The sequence below is a fragment of the Dreissena polymorpha genome, chromosome 2 (genome assembly GCF_020536995.1).
Source record: "Dreissena polymorpha isolate Duluth1 chromosome 2, UMN_Dpol_1.0, whole genome shotgun sequence".
NCBI lineage: Eukaryota > Metazoa > Mollusca > Bivalvia > Myida > Dreissenidae > Dreissena > Dreissena polymorpha.
This window is the reverse complement of record NC_068356.1, coordinates 85801295-85825953: the sequence shown is the minus strand read 5'-3', so window position 1 is coordinate 85825953 and position 24659 is coordinate 85801295. Positions and strand designations below refer to the sequence as shown.

General features: G+C 35.9%; 1 protein-coding gene across 1 annotated transcript; it reads right to left on the bottom strand.

Annotated features, from left to right (window-relative positions):
- Positions 1 to 1852: 1852 nt before the first annotated feature.
- LOC127867916 (uncharacterized) lies at positions 1853 to 24659 on the bottom strand. The gene is made up of 7 exons (XM_052409441.1): positions 24520 to 24659; positions 18057 to 18189; positions 15738 to 15863; positions 13746 to 13830; positions 12982 to 13113; positions 10236 to 10397; positions 1853 to 6078 (listed from the first exon to the last, which is right to left on the bottom strand). Exons 2-7 carry the CDS (start codon positions 18166 to 18168, stop codon positions 5877 to 5879), a joined length of 819 nt encoding a protein of 272 aa, XP_052265401.1. The 5' UTR covers positions 18169 to 18189; positions 24520 to 24659; the 3' UTR covers positions 1853 to 5876.

Sequence of the window (24659 nt, the reverse complement as noted above, 5' to 3'; positions counted from 1 at the left end):
AAATTGGCCTGTGCAGCCCAGGCAGGCAAACAGGGAAGATACTCTCCAACTAAACTGGATTTTCGTTAAGAAGAGTCATTGTTTAAACGAAAACAACAACAACAACAACAACAACCTAACAGCGAAATATTTCGTCCTTGATTAGCCTAAGCGGACTGCACATGCTAACATTTGACGAACGTTTCGCACATGCATTAAGCTCCGTTTTCCCGTAGCGAGGCTGATATACATATTATGAGCTTTATTTTTCAATAAATGTTATTCTTCTTGTGAGTGTTTATTATTCACTCTATACATTCTGTTAGAGTCTGTGACACAAAATTGTGTTTCGTCTGATCTGTTAACATACCACCTAATATCGTATTTTTGCATAACATCCCTATGCGCATGTAGTTTATTCATTTTAGCTCGATTGCATCGAAAGCCTGAGGCTTATTGAAACGCTATCGAGTCCGTTTCCTGGTTAGAACCAGTTCTCACTGTCTTTTGCCCAAAAGTTGGGATCGAACCCGTGACCTCCCGGTTTCCAGGCGGACACCGTTTCTACTATATCACAGAGACATATGGGCATCGAGATCAACGTCATGAAGTACCTTTTAAGAAGACAGTTAAATGTTCATGTACGAGTAGATATACTACAACACGTACCCGCAATACACGTGAAATACGTTCATGTGCATCATTATTTTTCTGGATAACAATGGCGCAATGGGCAAAGCGTAACAATCAAGAGCGTGATTTAGTTACAAATCGAATTGGACCGAACACACCATATACCGGTATATAAGCATGTTTAAATAAGAAGAAGCTTTTACACATATATTAGCGCATTTTCAATGACATTATAAACTCGCCCATTGTTGAATTTTATTGTCGTTAAAGACTCAATAAAGTTAACTTTTGGGCTCGGAATGCATTTCAGTTTTGATTTGGGTCGTTCTCTGTTTAAAGGGGGTGTAATGCATGTGCGTCACGTGTTGTCCCAGATTAACCTGTGCAGTCCGCACAGGCTAATCAGGGACGACATTTTCCGCTTTTAATATGATGTTTTTCGTTGGAAGAAAAGTCTCTTCTTAGCAAAAAAGTAGTTTATGCGGATAGTGACGTCCCTGATTAGCCTGTGCGGATTGCACAGGTTAATCTGGGAAGACACTTTACGCAAATGCATTTAACCCCCTTTTCACGGAGCACGGCCCATTACGGTTATCAACCCTTGCGTACTCGCTAACGTTCATTCATAAGTCGTGAAAGCGTTATCTAAATTCCCACGCGATAGGGCGGTAGACACGTTCTATGGAATGCAATGATATAATTAAACGATCCGAATATAAATCTTCAATTCAAAATAATTTAATATCATCTACTTGTCATTTACATTGAAACTGTTTCCGCCGTTATGTCATTAACGCCCCTAATATAGCCATGCCTACAAAACATGTGTAATCCTGTTTACTGTTCCATCAACGTTTTGAGTATAAAACACGGATATTAATGTTTTCAAAAGGACGCGGCGTTTTATGGTTAACATGGGCATACCTGAAATAGTTTCAATGATTTCAAACGTTTTCAGCCGGTTTCGGCGATTTCGGTGCAAACGTATTCGTTTATTATTTGTTATTTAGCAGACGTGGCAATTCAACCGGCTTTCCGGTTTGCGCAGTATTGATAAAACTAAAACAAGACGTGTAAATATTTAAATTTCAATCAGTTATAGCATTTGTAAGAGGTTTTAAAATAACGCATCTATGACCGTTTCAGTAAATCCCTAGCTTCCGGAGTGCACTGCCAGGTGAACGTAGGGGTTGCCTCATTATGAGGCAGTTTATAGATAGGACAAAAACATGAAGACATATTAATAGTATTTCTGTTTATTTTGTATTAACACACACTCCTCTCATTGATATCGTTAAAAATAAACGTCGTTTTGGGAAAACTGTGCTAAATGCATGTGCGTATAGTAGCCTGTTGAGTCCACACAGGCTTATCAGAGTCGACACTTCCTGCCTAGACAAGATTTTTGCTTGAGACTTCCTTTTAACGAAATATTCCATTAAAAAGGGAAGTGTCGTCCTCTAATCTGGGAAGCCACTTTATGAAAATGAATTAAGCCCAGTTTTCCAAGAACGCAGCCCAATCAATCTGTGTAAGCTACATGTAACATGCTAACAAATACCGACCAACGCAGACTGCACAGGCTAATCTGGGATAACACGTTCAGGGTATGCATTTAGCCCAGAATCCCCAGAAAGAGTCTTATATATGAGCTAAGTATGCCAATGCTATTGCTTGGCTTTGTTGCATAACACATAACTGCACTCGCAAGATGGCACAAGTTAAACTTTACCATTAAAGTTTAATGTTTACGTATCAAACATAGAGACATGATCTATGATGAGTCTAAAACTTGACCAGATTTTAATTTAACAAATTAAATTTGAACCATTTAAGTTCATTGTAGCATTTCAAAACCTGTCCCGATTTTTTGTTTTTCCATTTTATTTATAAAGTGACAAAATTTTAACATTTAATACAGGTATTTAACATGGATTGCCACAAAAATTTGATATCAATACAAATTTGTACAAGCTTCTTCTAGAAAAATCATTGCCGTTGGAAAAACAGTACCTGGTAATCCAAAATGACTCAAAAACATGTTATGTACAATCATAAAAAAATATTAAGCCAATCAATAACAACCATTTCATTATAGAGTTTAAATATGGCCACTTACAATTTGTGTGCAGTTTACAGCAACAGGTTTATGCACAACACGTAAGTGTTTAACCACTGTAATACTCGAAAAATGTAACAACTCACCAACTCGTAATTGTTGCAGAAGATCAATACCACACACAAGGGTCATAAACTATTTAAAATGTCTTTCTATGCTGCCTTAAATGAGCTATATTTACAAGATTGCAGCTCAACCAATAATGTCACTAATGTAAAACATAAGTTAAGACTTAATTCATCCATTTCAACGTAAAAATGGTATACTAATTAATTAATTCAAATTTCAATAACTCAAGTGTAAGTGTGTGAAAACGTGTTCTAGAACTATTTCATCTGTTTATTTCAAATATAATTTATATAAAATATTAAACACTCACATTTCAACTATTGAAATTAATTTGTTATTCACTCACAAAAACATCTAAGTCTAAAATGATTACACAACCAGACAACGCACACTTGAGGGGTAAAGGAACTCAAACTGTTCAAAACAATTTTTGACGATTCAGTTAACAATAAAAATCTCAGTAAAATTCACATTGCTTTTCTTCAACTAGCTCTGGTGATCTATTTTAGATTCCATATGACTGAATATTGTATCTGTCCCAGTTATCAATAGAAAAATGTTTGGCAATGATTGGCCTGGAAATATGGCCTCAGAATTATGTCATATAAAGTTCACATACTTTTTGTTACATGTAGCAAGGTGACCTCATCGTTTCCCAACATGACCCAGTTTAACCCATTTATGCCTAGTTGACTCTCCCATCCTTCTAAATTGGATCAGTTTATTTCCAAAATTAGGGATGTCTAGTACATTTATTTCTATATTTAGAATATTTCTTACAGATATTCCTTTAAGCAAACAGCGCAGAACCTGGTGAGACGCCGCATCATGCAGCGTCTCATCTGGGTCTACGCTGTTTGCCAAGGACTTTTTTCTAGATGCTTGGCATAAATGGGTTAAACTTGAAAGACAACAGCCACACACACAAACACATCCATGAGCTTGTTGGGCTCAGGAGAGATTAAAAGTACAGAAAATCAAAACCCATCTCCATCAAAAACTATGATAAGAATACAAATTCACTAACACACATAATGTATAAACACAATATTTCACTGGAAACAAGTCCTCATTGCAGGGGCTACATTATAAATTCGAACATTTTATGGACATTCACAGATTGCAAACAGTGCAAGTATTTGACATGATCTCATTCCTTTAAACAAATGTGTGGCTTTCTGAGAAAACTGGGCATAATGCCTGTGCGTAAAGTGTCGTCCAAGACTAGCCTGTGCAGTCCGCACAGGCTTAACAGGGACAACACTTTCAGCTTAAAAGAGATTTTCGGTAAAAAGGGAATTCCTTTTAACAAAAAGTACCATTAAAGCAGAAAGCGTTGTCCCTGATTAGCCTGTGCGGACTGCACAGGCTAATATGGGACAACACTTTACGCACATGCATTTTGCCAAATTTTCACAGAACAAGACACAAACAATAAGTGTCAATGTATGTATCCTGATGTTTAAGATTGAATGATGAAATAAGTTTATTACATCACTGCTTTTTTCAATCAAACTTAATTGTTATATAATCTGTTAACAAATTATTTTGGTTATTACAAACTTATAACTTAAAGGCATCCATTCACATATTTGACAAAATGAATATTTAAACAATGTGTCCAATAATCCTGCAAAAAAGTTTGTTAAGTTGGAAAAACAACTTGTTTTTATTCCCGTATAGATGCAAACAAATTCTGAAATAATAGTTGATTATTCATTTTGTAAGACCCTACATCCAAATATCCAAACTTGTAAACATCTCATTAAAATATTCATTCTCTTTAATAGTCCACACAAAATCCATATTGAAAGAATCTCCTATAAATCTTTAAAGAAAAGTAATACAGCGATCATTATTACAAAACACTAATTATATTTCCATTAAGCATATGAGTCGTGTTCTGAGAAAACTGGGCATAATGCATGTGAGCAACATGTCGTCCCAGATTAGCCTCTGCAGTCCACACAGGCTAATCAGGGACAACACTTTCCCCTTAAATTGGATTTTTGCTAAAAAGAGACTTCATTTAAACGAAAAATGTCATAAAAGCGGAAAGTGTCTTCCCTAATTAGCCTGTGCATACTGCACAGGCTAATTTGGGACAACACTTTACGCACATGCATTAAGCCCAGTTTTCTCAGAACAAGGCTCATATTTAAAATAATAGTTTTTTCTGGTTTACATAGTTTCTAACTGATACAAATATGCCAAATTTTTTCAAAACAAAACCAGACATTGACATTTGCCCTTTATGGGGGACATTTTGTTATATTATCATTCATAAACATGTATTATTTAACAAAGTAAGTTCTGATTTTGAATGTTACTTCATATGTACTTTGTTTAAATCATTTGTTCTGCAAAAAAGCATGTGAATTATTTTAAAACACATGCGACAGCAAGGTAAGTCAAGTAAATACTTTGTAGCTTAAAAATCTAAATGATCTCAACTAATGAATAAAAGTTGCGTAGTGCATAACAACACAATTAAATATCCATAGCGCAAAAGATGAAGATTTACTATTTTCACTTTACCAAATTCTCTGTTACATACAAATGATAAGTCAGTGTTGAACTGTGGTATACAGTAAATTATGAAATCATTGACTTATACAACACAGTTGTCTGCACAAAACTTTTGTTTTAGTTAATAGTACCAAATTCTGATTTAATTCAGAATATCAGCTACTTTATTTTAAGAAATGCATATTAGAATTAGAATGTTGGATACAAATATTTAGCCTTTTTCTAAAATTTGATTTTGCATTCTAAACCCTTCTTACACAAGCATTAAAACGTTTTTTTCCTTCCATTAAAAGTCTTTCACAAAATGGAAACCAGTCCTTAACAAAATGTTCTACATAAAGAATGCTGTAGATAGAGGCATTTCATGCCAAATTTGATTCAATATTAAAGCAATTGTTTTGTGAATACGTCCCCTGCACAAAAATGTACTAGTATACTGATGAATTAAAGGCACAAGTTCAAATATTTGGCAAAAAAAATAAAAAAAATGTGTCTTGTGTTCCAGGAAAAATGTTCTTAAAGTTAGCACGGCCTCTGGACACAGGCCCTAATCTTCCTCCTCCTCATACTCCTTGCAGTCGCGGGCAAAGTGACCGAGCTTGTTACAGTTGTAACACTTTACATCTGACGTGTCTTTCTGACTCTCAGGACAGTCGCGGGCAAAGTGGCCCGTCTTCCCGCAGTTGTAACACTCCACATCACGTCGACTTGTTGGGCAGTCACGGGCCAGGTGGTCTGACTGCCCGCACCTGGAATATGACAGGACACAGATAGGAGAAGCTCTCTGGGGAAGCTTGGCTAAATGCATGTGCATAAAACGTCATCCCAGATAAGTCTGTGCAGTCAGCACAGGCTAATCAGGGACAACACTTTCCACTTTATTTGTATTTAACATTAAAAAAAGAGTCTTCTTAGAAAAAAATCAGTTAAGGTGGAGTGTAGTCCCTGATTAGCCAGTGCATACTGCACAGGCTAATCTGGGATGACACTTTACCCACATGTATGAGACCCTGTTTTCCAGTCATGTTCAAGGTGGTCAGGCTGCCCACACCTGGACAAAGACAGGACATAGAACATGACTCATACCGTAAAAGCATTTGAAATATGACTATTTTGTTGACACATTAATTTACATTTGGGTCAGGTAGGAACAGAAATTTGCATTCGTCATTTGCCGAGTTTGTGTTAAATTATGAATCAGTCAAGGCTCAAAATCAACAAAAAATAATTTCACGCAAATACCAGTAATAATGATTTAACAGTAGCATACACATTGCTTTGTGGGTCATCTACAAAAGCAAACTATAATTTGTCACAATAGTGCAGAAAAATATCCAACAATGCAGGGTGATTAAATATGCAGTAGGATGTAATAGAATGTCTTTAGAAGTTGCAAAAGACAATGATAAAAATTGCACGACTTTATATTACCTGGAGTTATGCCTGCAAGTTTGAATGTTTTACATTTAAAAGTGAAGGAGAATGCCTTTAAACGACTTTGGTTCTATGGACTGACAGACAGCCATCGATTGTGATTCAAGTATGCCCTTTTACTTTGTTGGACGGTGGGAAATAACAACTCAGAATGGGTGGATCACTGGTGATGAAGAAAGTGTCCATTACATCCACACCTATGGTGCTCGCCTGACAAGTTTTAATTTAATCCTTTTACCACTTACATATGTTTTTTCACGTATTTGTAGTCCCTTAGAAAGTTATATTCAATTTAAGACCTGTCTTCCTAGATTCAAGTTTTTAAGGCTTGATCTCCAAATCTTAGATACTGATGAGCAGCAAACAGCATACAACCTAAACAGACTGCGAGTTATTCGCAGGCTGTTCTGGTTTTATGCTGTTTGAACATCGCCATTTTCACTTTGCTTCTTAGTGAAAAAGTGTTAATCACTAGAGAAATGTGGAGGTACCGGTAGTAAACTCCACAAACATAATCTAGCATTCGATACGGATAGACCATTCAGAGCTTCCATAATAAACTTTCACTGCAGGAGTACACAAAAGGTTGGGATGAGCATTTCATATCTGCTGTACATTCACATACAAATGACAATAGTTTTAAGTACAACCCCTTGAAATACACATATAAGAGATAATTTAATATATATCTATCTTTCAATACTGCCGGACTCCCCTCGCGGGTATTACTGGCAGGTAATAAAACATATAAATTGTTTATAATAATAATAATATAATACGTACATGTACATGTAAGTGTTTTTTTATTCCATTTTTATACCAACATTAACGGTATAACACCTCATGGAATAAACTAACCTGTATCCCACCTTGTTGAATATACCTGTCGCATGCAGACCACTTTTTATTCTACCGCTGATTGATTTTTCATAAGAAATCTCTAGAGTCGAGAAAACTTTAGCTTTAAAATTATATGACCTTCGACCTTTAGATCTAGTCAAGGGACATAATTTTTGACATCTGTATAATGAATTGATGGCGTCATAAAATGACATACTTATTGCATCATTTTCCAAAAATATGTGATGTCATTTTTTGGTGTACACTAAACTAGTATGCAATGTCTGGGAATAAAACATTGAAGATGCGCATTTTTTTGTTTTAATGTATCCTGGATGTAGTTATGAACAAGGGACAAAATTGTCACAAAACCAGGTTTTCATTGTGAAAATAAAATCTGATAAAGGGAGAAAACACAAACTGAAATTTTGAAATGAACAAACAAAATTAACCCCCTTTGTAAGTTTGTTTTTTAAAAAAATCTATTTTTAGTCGTGGTGACGTTGACATTGGAGATATTGACGTGATTCTTTCGTGCGACACACCGTCCCATGATGGTGAACAAATGTGCCAAATGATATTAAAATCTCACAATGAATGACATAGTTATGGCCAGGACAAGCTCATTTATGGCCATTTTTGACCTTTGAACTCAAAGTGTGACCTTGACCTTGGAGATATTGACGTAATTATTTCGCGCTACACACCGTCCAATGATGGTGAACAAATGTGCCAAATGATTTTAAAATCTGACAATGAACGACATAGTTATGGCCCGGACAAGCTTGTTCCGCCCACCAGCCCGCCAGCCAGCCAGCCCGCCCGCATTCGCCAATCTAATAACAAGTTTTTTCCTTCGGAAAACCTGGTTAAAAAGTGCATATTCTATGGACTACTTACCTCGGATGGAACCGGTGAGACAAAGGATTTAGATCTACATGTAGATCTAGCTTAATTATTCGTGTTATTGATTTTCAGAACGTGCATGCCTATTTGGATGTGAAATTGTTTGCGTAGAACATACTGATAGGTGTGTATTTTGGTTCAATAGTTTGTTCGAATTGTTTTGCTTTTGGATGTAAGTAAATGTAAGGGTATTTTCTTTGATGAATAAACTTCGTCTTTGTTATTTTATCAAAGAAAATATATTCAGTAAGAATAACCCGTTTGCAACAAGTGTTTCAAAGCTTAATATTATTATTACGGATTATCTTGTGTTTGGGTCAAAAACTAGAGGATGTGAAGGCTAGATCTAGACCACATCAAAAGATGCAGCGTCCATGAAAAAATAAGGCCAGTATAGTTTTTTTATGCCCCCGGATCGAAAGATCGGGGGTATATTGTTTTTGGCCTGTCTTTCTGTCTGTCATTCATTGTGTGTGTCCCATAACTTTAACCTTAATTATATTTGTGCAATAAGTTTTGCATTATTGAGGATAGCAACTTGATATTTGGCATGCATGTGTATCTCATGGAGCTGCACATTTTGAGTGGTGAAAGGTCGAGGTCAAGGTCATCCTTCAAAGGTCAAATATATGGCTTCAAAGCGGCACAATAGGGGGCATTGTGTTTCTGACAAACACATCTCTTGTTGATAATTTATGTTTTTAATACGACTCTGTGTGTAAATCTACATGTACAAATATGTTGACATCGACATCATTTTGTCAGGAGCAATCGCTGCCATATTGGATTTTGATTATTTTCTTTTGAAAATAAAATGAATTATATTTAAGTAAAATCTTCTTTTTGCGGTCGTAATGTGTTACAATTTGCATGCTGCGTAAAATTGAATCGAGGCATATGGTGATATTTTTTCTCGTTTAACAGTTTGTGTGTGAAATTTTTAAAGACTATTTTGCGTACCAGAACAAATACATTCTATATCACTACGCATGGTTACATTCGTTAGATTTAAGGTGCCTTTAAGAATGAATAAAAATTATTGTTAAGGTTATTAGATCTATTTATGTTAAATGTCATGTTGAAAAAAATCAATTGGATGAATAGAATACTAGGATTAGCGTTGAATAGAGAGAAGTTTATGATGCTCAGCTCAAACACCCAAAGCGCTCACAAAGGCAAGTGTTCCGGTGTTCTAAGCCTCGCAACATAAACTTCTCTGTATTCAAAGCTAACCTAGTATTCTCTATTTTTCTTAAAAACTTATTGACTTAAAAACCAGGCATGTATTGGCTGTCTTCTACATCAATAAAATATTGTTTACGTTTAATTATTAACATCAAACTTATAACAGTCCAGGCTGAGATCAATGCCGGTGTTGGACATATCCTGGTTGGGATAGTCTTTAATTGTTCAGAAGGCAATTAGTAACGATGGTTGAAGAACAAAAGATGATCACAAAAGATCGTCATAAGTATGTTACCTCTCAGATCTGCATTTTGAAGAGTTTGTATGTTTTTAGACAATAAAAGACCTTTCTTACTATAAAGATTCAAGTTTCAAAGGTTTTATTTCCAACAATAAGATGCAGATGAGCAGCAAACAGCATTTAACCTGAACAGACTGCAAGTTACTTGTTGGCTGTTCTGGTTTTACACTGTTTGCGAATAGCCATTTTCACTTTCATTCTGAGCAGGTAAGGGTTAAGACCTATATAAAGTGACCATACTTGTAGCAGTCCTGGTTGCGCTCACTGCGGTTGGTGGCCCTGCGCTTGTTGGGACAGTCTCGGGAGATGTGACCTTCCTCCCCACAGTTGTAGCAGCTACGGGTGTCCCGCATGTCCTCCTGTTCCGTGCAGTCCCGCGCAAGGTGGCCCGATCCACCACACCTGAGAAAGGACATGACCCGAATTCATCACACAATTTTTAGACTTAAGACTAAAAATAAGGGATATTCTTAAAAAGGTAAAATGTAAAAACTGCTTGAAAGTGAAGTCTTACATGGTGGTCTGTGTTGCGTAAAACAATTGAACATGTCCTTGACACTGGGCCCTTGTCCATAATCAGGGTCAATATTCACCACTTCCACTGGCTTACAATTTTCTTAAGTCAAATTTGCGCTCTATGCCAAAAATCTTTTCATATGAGGAAACATTGTAGCCAAATAGAATTTCCTCCTGCAAAATTGCTTAACTTGTAGTAGTAAGCTTATTTGGCGAGTTTTCATAGTAATTATATAGATGAGTTCTATTTGGGTATTGGGTCGTCTTAAATTATGTAAACATCATTAGAACATGTCAAAATGCAAAAAGTAATGTTGGTTTCCCTGTCAAAACAATAGAGTATTTCTTTGTCAAACACATTACACTTGACATCAAATTAAACATCACAAAAATAATGAAGATTAATTAAAACAACTTGTTATAATACAATGTATTTCTTTGATTTAACAGAATAGAATATGTTTCTTGTACCACTCATTGCAGCCCTCTATGACTTTTTGAAGTTTTATGGAAATACTAATGAAGTCATGCTCTGTTAAGGAAAGCTATTGTCTTGGCCCTAGTAACAAGAATACACAAACTGACCATGAAATTACTATATCAGAGTAAGAGACAATGAGCCCATGGCCTGTGCAATTTGTGGTGGGCCTTCTAATTTTCTGGGAAATCTTCTATTACCTCTTTATAACACATATTGCACAGCTTTTTTTTTTATTTTGGGAAAGGGCACGCCTTTTTATTTTTTGGAAAAAAAAACATATAAAAAAACAAGAGATGTGTTTGTCAGAAACACAATGCCCCCTAATGCGCCGCTTTTTTTGTTGTTGACCTTTGACCTTGAAGGATGACCTTGACCTTTTACCAATAAAAATATGCAGCTCCATGAGATACACATGCATGCCAAATATCAAGTTGCTATGTTCAATATTTCAAAAGTTTACTGCAACGTTAAAGTTTTGGGACAGAATGACGGACGGACAGACAGAAAGAAAGACAGACAGGCCAAAAACAATAAACCCCCGATCATTCGATCCGGGGGTATAAAAACAGAGAAAGGAGAAAAAACACCAAATTAAGCTTGAAATTTGATAAAAAATTGCATCATTTTAAAGAAATTCTCTTTGGAAACAGGCCTTTCTATTACAGGAAGGGGCCTTTCTAAGGCCCTTGCTAAAGAAGTAAAAAAGCCCTGCATTGAAAGAACAAGGATGGACAACTATGGACAAAATATTAAGAAAGTTGAAGCAGCCTCAAGGTGGTGGAGTCCACCCAGTGATCAGGAAGTTGTGTGCACATCTGCTGTCTGGCAGCTACATTGTATATCTAGATATTCTCATTAGATACCAAGTACTAGTTCTATCCAAGAAATGAACCATATAGTATGTCCATTAGCTTAAAAGACTTTCAATGTAATTGAACTAAAATAAATACAGTCAAAACCTGATGGCTCGAACTCGTTTGGCTCGAATTTCCAGTTGGCTCAAACTATCATTAAAGCACCGATATGTTATTGTTATATATTCATATAAAAGTTTGTCGGGTGGCTCATATTCGGGAGGCTCGAATTATCGGATATTTCGAACTGTTTTTATAGTCCCAGTGACAATTTTCACACATTTTTTTGTTTGGATGGCTCGAACTCGCTTCGGGTCGCATAAATTGTTAATCGATTAGGACCGCTTGATTAAAGGCACTCAATAATTGATTGAACACCAGTTGCTAACATGACATTTATTCGTTCATGGATTTGAGTAAAAGATGACATTTTGTATCAATGTAATCAGAAATTATCTCGCGGAGTGCGAAAACTCACAGCATGTTCAGTCTCAACTGGATGTTATAGAAAGCTTTGTTTCTCCACGACAGCTAAGGAACGCAACACAGACGGATATAATGTTATTCTTCAAAAAATATAAATAAATCAATAAATGTAGTACTGTTTCATATGTAAGTTATGTGTATATAGTTCTGATGCATGTTTTGTTCCTAAGTGCTCTGTGTTACCAGAATATGTGCTACGTTAAAACGTGCTGATGAAAGTTACTATATGATATGTGTTTGATTGTATCTTTTACTGTATTGGTAAATAAAGTATTAAGTCTATATTTTGTTCTTATTAATTTGAAATCAGAAAGATAAGCAAAGTAGTACGGAGTTTAAGAAATATGTGTACTGTTCAACTGATGGTGAAAATGTAATGCAGACTTGTTCGTGAACAAAAGTTTATTAGAAATCAGATGGCTCGAATTCTGGATGGCTCAAACTTTTGTTGCCGGTCCCAACGAGTTCGAGCCATCGGGTTTCGACTGTAGGTTAAAACTAAAATAAAACGTTAGTTGTTAGTTCATAGCTTTGTTCTACCCCTCTTTCAGTTTCAATATTGATAACATCAGAAATCTATTGATAGTATTAATGGATAAATCCAAAGCTGACAGCGTTAATACATTAATGAAAAACTCACGGTCCATACTTATAGCACTCAGAAGACCGGTTATCGCTGCATTCCCGAGATAGGTGGCCGACCTTTCCGCACTTGTAGCATTCACGATCATCTACCACTTCCTGGGTGCAGTCACGAGCCAAGTGGCCCTTCCCATTACACCTACAGGAGGAAATAAATACAGCACATTATTTGGTATCAATCTTTGTTTTTCAGCCACTAAACAAGCATCTGATGTTCTTGCCAGTACGAATTAAATGAGTGAGCTTTTAAGTCCTAGTCCCTCAAAAATGAGTAAATTCATGCTGACATGGTTCCTGTTTTCAACATGGAAATGAGGTTTATTTCATTGACCTCTATTCCTTAAGTAATGAAAACAAAACATTTAAATATGTTCGTGTTCAAAGCTCTTTGTGTGAATAGAATGTATTATTTACCATGTGTTTATGTGTGCAAAAACAATCAAAGAGGACATAAAAGACAGATTGACAGCCCTGTGAATGGTATTATAATAGAGCCTCGCTCTGACAAAATGGGGCTTAAAGCATGTGCATGAAGTGCCTTCCCAGTTTTTCCACTGCAGTCCATTCAGGCTAATCAGGAACAACACTTTACACCTTAAATGGATTCTCCCAAAGAAGAGGCTTCCTTAAAACAAAAAATACCCAAAAAGCTGAAAGTGTCGTCCCTGATAAGCCTTTTTGGACTGTAGAGGCAAATCAGGGACGACACTTTATGCACATGCATTAAGCCCCATTTTCCCAGAGTTAGGGTCAATTATAAGTTTGTGTTACCTGTAGCAAGTCTTGGAGTCTTGGTCACCATCAGGACAGTTCTTCTGAATGTGGCCTGGCTTCTCACAAATGTAGCATATGCCAGCTTGGAACCAGACAGAGGAGTTATAATACTAGGGATGGCAAAATTATTTGAATATTCAATTGAATGGTCAGCATTCGAATAATAAAAATGATATTCACATATACTCATTTTTATCCACAAGTAATTTCACCAATATTTAATGACCTGCGAACCACTTACTAAAAAGCAACCGAAATCACCTGGGATTAACATGCTTGACGTGACGTTCTTCGTGTCAAACTGATAACGCGGCCCGTATCAGTGCTGATTGCGCAATGCAATATACATGCTCTAAGAAAGGCCCCGACTGTTGTTTGTCAATAGGGTGCCAATAAACGGTTTCAATTGACTGGCGAATATTAATTAAGTTTTGTGATCACAGTATGTACAGCTATTAAAATGTGTGAATTACACAAATCGCGCAATGCAATATACTTACTATAAGAAAGGGCCCGAACTGTTGTTTGTCAATTAGGTACCAATTAAGGGCTTCAAATTATTTGCGAATAATAATTTAGTTTTTGTGATCACAGTTTGAACAGACATTTAAATATGTGAATTACTCAAAAGTAACAGATGATATAAACTAAACAATCATCAAGGAATCATAATTCAAATCTGAAAATGTCACCAGCCCCTTTTGCAGTATGGAATACTTTACACGGTCTGTGGATAAGAAGACCGCAACGTGTAATGTGTGTAAACTTAGTTTTACATATGCGCGGTCTGCTACAAATCTGTGGAATCATTAAAAAATAAAATTCTATGACACGATGTTTTTCATTCTATTTGTGCCCGATCACAGTATCGGTCATAGTATTAGTCAACAGCGATACAATTTTTCGATAGCAACATTAATAAACAGCCTCGTATTTAGCAAACGGATATAACTTACAAACCAATGGGAATTAATACATAACAAGGTAAAATCAATCCAGCCCTTTTATGCGAACATTCGAATATTCGATTGAATGAATTTGCGAACATTCGAATACCGATATTGGTATTCGATGCCATCCCTATATAATACACATACCACGTAACCAAAATTGTAAAACATCAAAGCAGAGATTCAAATATAGGAATTATCAAAGAGGTACTACTTAACTCGAATTAAAATTAGTGCTGGGAACCAGATATAAGAATTATTATACATTTACTAGAGATTCGGCAATGTCAATAATGAAAGCTGGGAACCAGATTTACACATTATGAAACATGTCACAGGAACCAGCATTGGACATAACATAATCTGGGCCCCAGTTATAGCAACTACAGTATCATACATGTTCAAGGGAACCATGTGTACATTTTTGTAAATAACAGAAGCTGGAATTAGATAAAGACAATATTATACATGTACAAGGTAACCTTAATTGTAAATAACGCAATCTGGGCAGCAGATATAGGTATTTAAATACCTGTACGAGGGAACCAGAATTGTAAATAACAGAAGCTGGAAACCAGATATATGGATTATCATACATACACACTGGAACCGGAATTGTAAAAAAAAAAATCAAATTCGTTGAATTAACATACCCCGCACAATTTTGTGACAGACAGATGGACGGACAAATGACATACGGACTGACAACGCCAATTCTATATCCCTCCACCTTTGGCGAGGATAAAAAATTCAAAACCAATTATTGAATGTACAGGGGACCAACATTTTATTGTACAGCAGCTGGTGGGAACCAGGACATGATTTAAATTACGGTTATGAATCCTAAAACCAACCTTGTCTAATGGGCAATGTATAAAAGTAAAGATTTTGTTGATTACAAACTCAACTGTGCTGATAATGGGCAAGCCAGTTCTGACTTAACACACCTTAAACAATTAGAGTCTTGTTTCGACAAATGAGATTTGTTAAATGCCTAAACACCTGATTGTTACTCTAAGTACTGGCCATGTGTCCTTACCTTCATCTATCTCCCTATCACAGTCCTTGGCAATGTGTCCTATCTTGTTACAGTTGTAACATCTCTCCCCCTCCATCTTACAGTCCCTGGCAAAGTGACCAGCCTTGTTGCACTTGTAGCATCGTACTGTGGAACAGATTGAAAGTCACAATGTCAACAAGGGCTGTTTGTGAAACATGCATGCCCCCCATACGGGCTTTCCGTTGTAGTGGCAGCCATTGTGTGAATACGATTTTTGTCACTGTGACCTTGACCTTTGACCTAGTGACCTGAAAATCAATAGGGGTCATCTGCGGGTCACGATTAATGTACCTATGAAGTGTCATGATCCTAGGCAAAAGCGTTCTTGAGTTATCATCCGAAAATCATTTTACTATTTCGGGTGACTGTGACCTTGACCTTTGACCTTGTTACCTCAAAATCAATAGGGGTCATCTGCAAGTCATGATCAATCTACCTATGAAGTTTCATGATCCTAGGCGTAAACGTTCTTGAGTTATCATCCGAAAACCATTTTACTATTTCGGGTCACCGTGACCTTGACCTTTGACCTAGTGACCTCAAAATCAATACGGGTCATCTGCGAGTCATGATCAATCTACCCATGAAGTTTCATGATCCTAGGCGTATGTGTTCTTGAGTTATCATCCGGAAACCATTTTACTATTTCGGGTCACCGTGACCTTGACCTTTGACCTTGTGACCTCAAAATCAATAGGGGTCATCTGCAAGTCATGATCAATCTACCCATGAAGTTTCATGATCCTAGGCGTATGCGTTCTTGAGTTATCATTCAAAAACCATTTTACTATTTCTGGTCACCGTGACCTTGACCTTTGACCTAGTGACCTCAAAATCAATAGGGGTCATCTGCGAGTCATGATCAAGTTTCATGATCCTAGGCCCAAGGGTTCTCGAGTTATCGTCTGACAACCACCTGGTGGACGGACAGACCGACCGACAGACCGACAGACAGACCGACATGAGCAAAGCAATATACCCCCTCTTCTTTGAAGGGGGGCATAATAAAATGAGCATCAGTCTAGGAAAATGGAGTCTAATGCAGTTGGCACAGGCCAATCAGGGACAAAACTTTACATGCTAACTAGATTTGAAACTAAGAAGAGATTTATTTTACAGGAAAACACCATACAAGAGGAAAGTGTTGTCGCTGATTAGCTTGTGCCGACTGCAAAGTCTAATCTGGAGTGACACTTTATGCAAATGCATTAAGCCACATTTTCCCAGACTGAAACTCAAAGTTATGGCATGCAATACTGAAACTTATAGCACTGTCATGCAATTGCACCATTTTTTTGACGATAAGCCCAAGTTCAGCTTTGTCTTTCAACTATTTGTATGTTAACCTGCTTTAATAATGCACTCAGCGTATAAACTAACCCACAGTAAATTGTTTTCTATGAAAACATTTTAATGCACATGCGTAGAAAAACTTATATTTTGCCTATTTCATCTAGCAAAATATTTTGACTAAAGCTTAAATGGTTGTAGACATAATACCAGTTACAGAGAAGTTTCAAAACCCCAATACCTTCTTATTGGTCACTATTTATTAGTTTGGACATTGATATTGCTGTTTTAGTTACCACCCATTTAAACTTTCTTAATTTAATTGTTATGCTTAATTGAAAGTGTAAGGACTATTCTATAGATATTATCTCATTTCCATTTTGGGTACAGCCAATAGTTGGCTTCAGTTTTGACTTTTGACACTGCAGAGCTTTTTGGGGGCTGACTTTTTAGCCTTCATTCTGGCATAGTCTCAATGGAAACAAGTCCTAATCCAGTCCCACAATGTCCAATTGATGGTTTCACTTTCAGATATTTAGAATTAGAGCTGTTAAATGTAGAGATAAAGCCTTTTGAAGTTGAAATATCAATTTTACTCATGTTTATAATACGAGGTTCTATGTTATCAATAATAGTCATAACACCCAAAGGCAACATGAGGCAATACAAAATTTGCTTTAGAAAATAAAGGCCAGTATGAGCCCTGAGATTTAAAAGAGGAGGGAGGACCAATGTTATCCTTGAAAACAAAACCCCTGTAAATAATATACCACAGAATATATTTGAGACTCTCTCTCAGTAAACCGTGCTTAATGTACATTTGTCAGGCTAATCAGAGATGAAACTTTCCGCCAATTGGTTTTTGCTATTAAGATACTTTGTTTTAACAAAAAAAAACATGAAAGTAGAGAGTGTCATCCCTGATTAGAATGTGCGGACATGCGTTTAACCCGTTTTCCTCAGAGCGAGGCTCCTTGGTACACAAGAACACAACTACTAATATACTACCATTAGATGCACCAGATGACCTTCCCCCTCCAAATGACCGGCACTCTCTCGCATAGTGGCCCTGCTTGTGACACTTGTAACACACTTCAGCTTTGCTCTCACTCACCTCCATGGTGACTGCGTCTCAACCTCGCTGAAAATCATTGGGTAAACTAAATGGGCTGTGCTTTGTAAAAAGGAGGTTTAATGCATGTGCATTAAGTGTTGTCCCAAATTAGCCTGTGCAGTCTGATTTACAGGTCAGATTTGGAATCTCTGCTGTTAAACAAGATTTTAAAAGATGTTCTTTTTTAAAGAAAAACAAATACTTGTAATATGAATTGCTTGAAATTTACAAGCAAGTAAAAAGATACTGAACATTACTGGTTTAACCACAATTTGTATAAGTTAATACACCTGAACAGTTAATTTTTTTAAAGTACTATCATAATCTACAATCAATGACTTACAAGAGAAAAGAAAACATTATCTCCATGATTTATACTTGTAAACTGATAATCATATCATATCTTAAACCTATTAATGTATATTTCTTTTTCGGATACGAGTTGACTTTGATATGTACGAGATAAGTAAGAGTTTACCAAAAATATGTACTATTAAACTTTTAGATTTAAAAAAAAAGAAATATAATAAGAGGGCCACAATTTCTGTCTGTCTTTTGAACATGCCTCTTTTGTTTTGATGTCATAATGTGCACATTTTTCTCCGCACATTCTTCGGCTGTGTGTAAAAGTTTGCTTACACATGCTTATGTTATTGCATACACTTAAATTCAAATTCAGTCATACATGTTAATGAAATTAAATTTATTTGTTCAATGATAACATTTATTAAGTCTGTAAGAAATTGTATCATTTTGGTAAATTGACAAAAACTTAAAAAACAGTTGTTTCAGATTAATTTGCAAATTTTTGTTCTATTTAAGGTATTTGCGAGGAAACAGTAATACTGAACATTTATCATGCTATAAAATATCCACAATATTCATCTTTTGACAATTTAACAAGGGACAAAATTGTCACAAAACTAGGTTTTCAATTTTAAAAAAAGTCTGATAAAGAGAGACAATTCAAAATGTGCATTGTTACCCCCTTGTTTCAAATTTTAATCTATTTTTACTCGTGGCATCCTTGATTTCAACTAGAAAAAAAAGTTTGATAAAAGGAGACAACTCAAACTCAAAATGTGCATTGTTACTGATAATGTTTATAGTTACCCCCCTTGTTTTAAAATCAATCTATTTTTAGTCATGGCGACCTTAACCTTGCAAATATAGACGTAATTCTTTCGTGCGACACACCGTCCAATGATGGTGAACAAAATGTGCCAAATGATTTTATAATCTCACAATGAACAACATAGTTATTGCCCGGACGAGCTCATTTATGACAATTTTTGACCTTTGAACTCAAAGTGTGACCTTGACCTTGGAGATATCGACGTAATTTTTATTCGGGCAACACACCGTCCAAAGATGGTGAACAAATGTGCCAAATGATTTTAAAATCTCACAATGAACGACGAAGTTATGGCCCGGACAAGCTTGTTCCTGCCGCCCGCCGACATTCGCCAATCTAATAACCAGTTTTTTCCTTTAGAAAACCAGGTTAAAAACCTAAAAAATACAAGAGCTGTCAGAGGACAGCGCGCTCGACTATTCGAGTGCTTGACAGTATAATGTAAGCCATCATGGGGAAATTGTTCATATTTAATCATTTATTAGACGATCTTTCAAAAATAAAAAAAGGAAAAAAAAAAAAACATTTTTTTTTTGGGGGGGGGGGGGGGTTTGAGAGGGGGGGTTTAATGTGGGGTGTGGTCATTTATTAGACGATCTTAAAAAAAAAAAGGATTTTATTTTTTATTTTTTTGGTGGGGGGGTAGGGGGGTGAGAAGGGTGTATAATGTGGGGTGGGGTCATTTATAAGATAATCTTTCAAAAAATAAAAAAAAGGATTTTTTTTTTTTTTTGGGGGGGGGGGGAGGCGGGGGGGGGGGGGGCAGGGATTCTGGGTTGGGGCTAAGAGTTTTGTTTGGGTGGAATCCATTCATACGAGTGTTGTTTTGTCAAAGTATTTATAAAATCTGATCATAAATAAAGAAGTTATGGCAATTTAAGCAAAATGTTCAATTGTCTAAGTATAAAAGGGACTATAATTCTGTCAAAATGCTTGATACAGTAGTCTGCTCTTGTTTATAGGTTGGGGTCATGTTGGTAAACAAGTATGCAAAATATGAAAGCAATATGTCAAGGGACACAGGAATTATTTGGGGTAGTACGCAAACTTTAACTTAGATTTATCAATAATATGCATATTCTAAGTATAAAAGGGGCAATAATTCTGTCAAAATGCTTGATACAGTTGTCTGCTCTTGTTTGTAGGTTGAGGTCATTATGGTTAACAAGTATGCAAGATATGAAAGCAATATGTCAAGAGACACAGGAAATATTTGGGGTAGTACGCAAACTTAAACATAGATTTATCAATAATATGCATATTATAAGTATAAAAGGGGCCATAATTCTGTCAAAATGCTTGATACAGTTGTCTGCTCTTGTTTATAGGTTGGTGTCATGATGGTAAACAAGTATGCAAAATATGAAAGCAATATGTCAAGGGACATTGAAAATATTTGGGGTAGTACGCAAACTTTAACATTTGCACGCAAACGGACACGGGAAAGGCAACGCCGGGGTGAGTAGGATAGCTCCACTATATATATTTTATATATAATAGTCGAGCTAATTAAGCATCAAAAACGCAAAACAATTGAATAATTTGGAGAGTTCTGTTGTTATAGTTATATTTTCTGACATATCGAAGATTGCTTATATAAAGTATATAAAGTATAAAATACACTACTAACGATTGTGAGCACGGTTGGCTGATTGGTGTAAGTGTTATACTTTTACTCCAAAAGTGGCTCAGTGGTTTGAGCCCATATGAGAATTACTTGTTTTTCTTTCTTTAATTGTTTTAAACTTGATGTTTATATTAATCAATTTCAAGTATTTTATGACACACTCCAATACAAGCCAAAATCTGTGAAAAGGTGCTTCAATTCCAAAATATTGGGCCTAGAAGAAATATTTGACACCAAAAAATACTATATTAAGTGTGTTTTTTATGTCATTATTTTTTGCCTTTTACATGTATTTATGAATGGAAATCATATGCCGAATCCTCAAAACTTACAAGAAAACACAAATTAATTTCAGATTTTTAAGTGCTATTGTTATCACAAAAACAGACTACAACACATGCAAACAAGAGCTGTCAGAGGACAGCGCGCTCGACTATTCGAGTGCTTGACATTATAACGTAAGCCATCATGGGGAAATTGTTCATATTCAATAATTTATTAGACAATCAATCAAAAATAAAAAAAGGAAAAAAAATTAAATTTTTTTTTGGGGGGGGGGGGGTGAGAGGGGGGTATGATGTGGGGTGTGGTAATTCATTAGATGATGTTTAAAAAAAATTGGGGGGGGGGTAGGGAGGGGGGTGAGAGGGGGGTATAATGTGGGGTGGGGTACTTTATTAGATGATGTATGGGGGGGGGGAGTTGGGGGGGGGAAAGGGATTCTGGGTAGGGGCGTGGGGTATTGTTTAGGTGGAATCCATTGTGGTATTCAGGTAAGTGTTGTTTTGTCAAAGTGATTATAAAATGTGATCATAAATAAAGAAGTTATGGCAATTTAAGCAAAATGTTCAATTATCTAAGTGTAAAAGGGGCCATAATTATGTGAAAATGCTTGATACAGTGGTCTGCTCTTGTTTATAGGTTGGGGTCATGTTGGTAAACAAGTATGCAACATGTAAAAGCAATATGTCAAAGGATATAGGAAATATTTGGGGTAGTACGCAAACTTTAACATAGATTTATCAATAATATGCATATTCTAAGTATAGATAGAGTTGTCTGCTCTTGTTTATAGGTTGGGGTGATGTTGGTAAACAAGTATGCAAAATATGAAAGCAATATGTCAAGGGACAATGAAAATAAATGGGGTAGTAGGAAAACTTTAACATTTGCTGCATATTCTAAGTGGAAAAGGGGCCATAATTATGACAAAATGCTTGATAGAGTTGTCTGCTCTTGTTTATAGGTTAAGGTCATGTTGGTAAACAAGTATGCAAAATATGAAAGCAATATGTCAAGGGACAAAGAAAATATTTGGGGTAGTACGAAAACTTTAACATTTGCACGCTAACGCTGACGCAGACGCCGGGGTGAGTAGGATAGCTCTACTATATATATTTCATATATAATAGTCGAGCTAAAAATACAATTTTACCATATTTTGTTTGATAAAGAAAGCAGATAAAGTATATACACAAACATTAATATCAGTGTACAGAATTAGTAGAAGTGTTTACAATAAATGTTTTGCACTAGTCTAAAACTAGTAGGTTTGCTGCAGGCCTGCACAGGGCAGGGGACTCATTTGCATCATTTTTATTGTCTTTAATTAAATATTGATTAAATAACAAACGAGACTTCATTCATTTTCTATTTTAATAGGTTATAAAAGATCATTTAGTTTATATAAGATAATTTTCATTACAAAATGTATAGAATTTTCAAACATATTTTCAATTGTCTTGACTCTTGGTCATGAATTTAATGTTAAGTTAAATTCAGGGACTTGTTTATGCAGGACATAATTTCAAACAACTGGTAGTTTAATACATAACTTGAGCTTTGTCACAGACGTGACGAATACCCCCACATGCAGAATTGACACAGAATATTTAGCATGTTGTCTTCACAAAAAACAGTGGACAGTCACACACCATGCTCAATGTTTAAAACGCACTAAGTGACCCTGTGATCTAGTTTTTGACTATGTTCGAATTTGGCCTTAAGATCATCTAGATAAAACTTCTACCAAGCTTGGTGAAAAAACTACTTGAATTAGAGAGCGGACACCATGCTAAATGTTAAGAAACGCACTAAGTGACCACGTGACCTAGTTTTTGGCCCGGCACGGCCCATGTTCAAACTTGGCATAGAGATCATCTGGATAAAACTTCTGACCAAGTTTGGTGAAGATTGGATGAAAACTACTTGAATTAGAAAGCAGACAACATGCTGAATGTTTAAAACGCACTATCCTTGAGTGACCCAAATCGACACTGCTCTAATTCTACGCTATTTTTGTTTTGCCTCTGTTTGATACATAAGCGACATCTGTTGACGTCATACAATAGCACACATTACACTACCGGTACGCACAATTTACTATAGTTGTTGTTTGTTATGTGGAAAATAGCGGGTTAAAATGTAAGATATTGTTGATTGGTTTGCAATTGATGGATTTTTATGTATTTTACTTAATGCAAAATTTTGAACACTTTACACCCAATTGTCTTTGTAAATTAGACCGTGGGATAATGCATCGGTTTTGTCTGCAAAAGTTCACTATTTCATTCATAAGTCACGTGAATGCCATTTGACAAAACATTGTATAAATAGATTAATGTTCACTAAGAAAAAGGTGTACGCGTAAACTTTGATTTGAAGTCCGGATATGTTTTTTGGTTATGCTGTAATACAATTTAACTACATGTAGCAAGTGTTTATGTTGGTAATTGCATATAATGTTTATTACTTATTTTCATTTACTTAATTATGATTGTAGGTTCCACAAAAGAAGTACAGGTTATATTCACCTACTTCACCTACTTCCATAAACACAGCTTATCACAAAGGGTTGCTGACAGGGGCCCCTATTAAAACCACTGCCAGAAAGTATGGAATCCCATCTTAAAAACCTTCATTGGTTTAATTAATTTCAGTTCCATATTGCTTTTACAGTGATACAAATTAAAGTACAACAATCAAGAGCTAATATTTTATGCATTCAGTCTCTACAGAATTTTATGCATTCAGTCTCCACAGGAGTGTTATTTACATTGAAATCAGGTAACCAATCAGATGTGTTGTTTTAGGGCACTCTCAACAAATATGGCCACCGTTACATAAACTTCAACAAACTGCTTGTATGTGTCGAAATTGGGCACTCGAGGATAAGTGACCCTGTGACCTAGTTTTTTGCTCAGCAAGGCCCATGCTCGAACTTGGCCTAGACATCATCTAGATACAACTTCTGACCAAGTTTGGTGAAGATCGGATGAAAACTACATGAATTAGAGAGCGGACACGGACTGACTGACAAGTTCACTCCTTATAAGTTATATGATATACCCCCCCCCCTAAACTTTGTTTGTGCGGGTATAATAAAGGTTTGAGTTGTGGTGTTCTGTTTAAATATTCGTGGAATTAACAAGACAAAGCTGCAATGAAAAAGAAAACTAATTATTGTGTTAAGATTTTTTATCTTTATCTTTTAAATTTATCTAACGCTTAGACACGTGAACTTTTAAGGTAACCGGCGTTTCACTTGATCAGTTAGGTTTTAAAAAAACAAAAATCGTTCAGACAAATGCATTACCCTTATCGCAGCTAAATAGTTTACTTTACGACCATTAAACGATGGCTGTAGAAGTGTTTATTAAAAATATATATTAATTTCAAAACGAAACCAAATCTCGAAAATTTTTGGAAATTTCGCTTCAAAGGGCAGTAACTTTA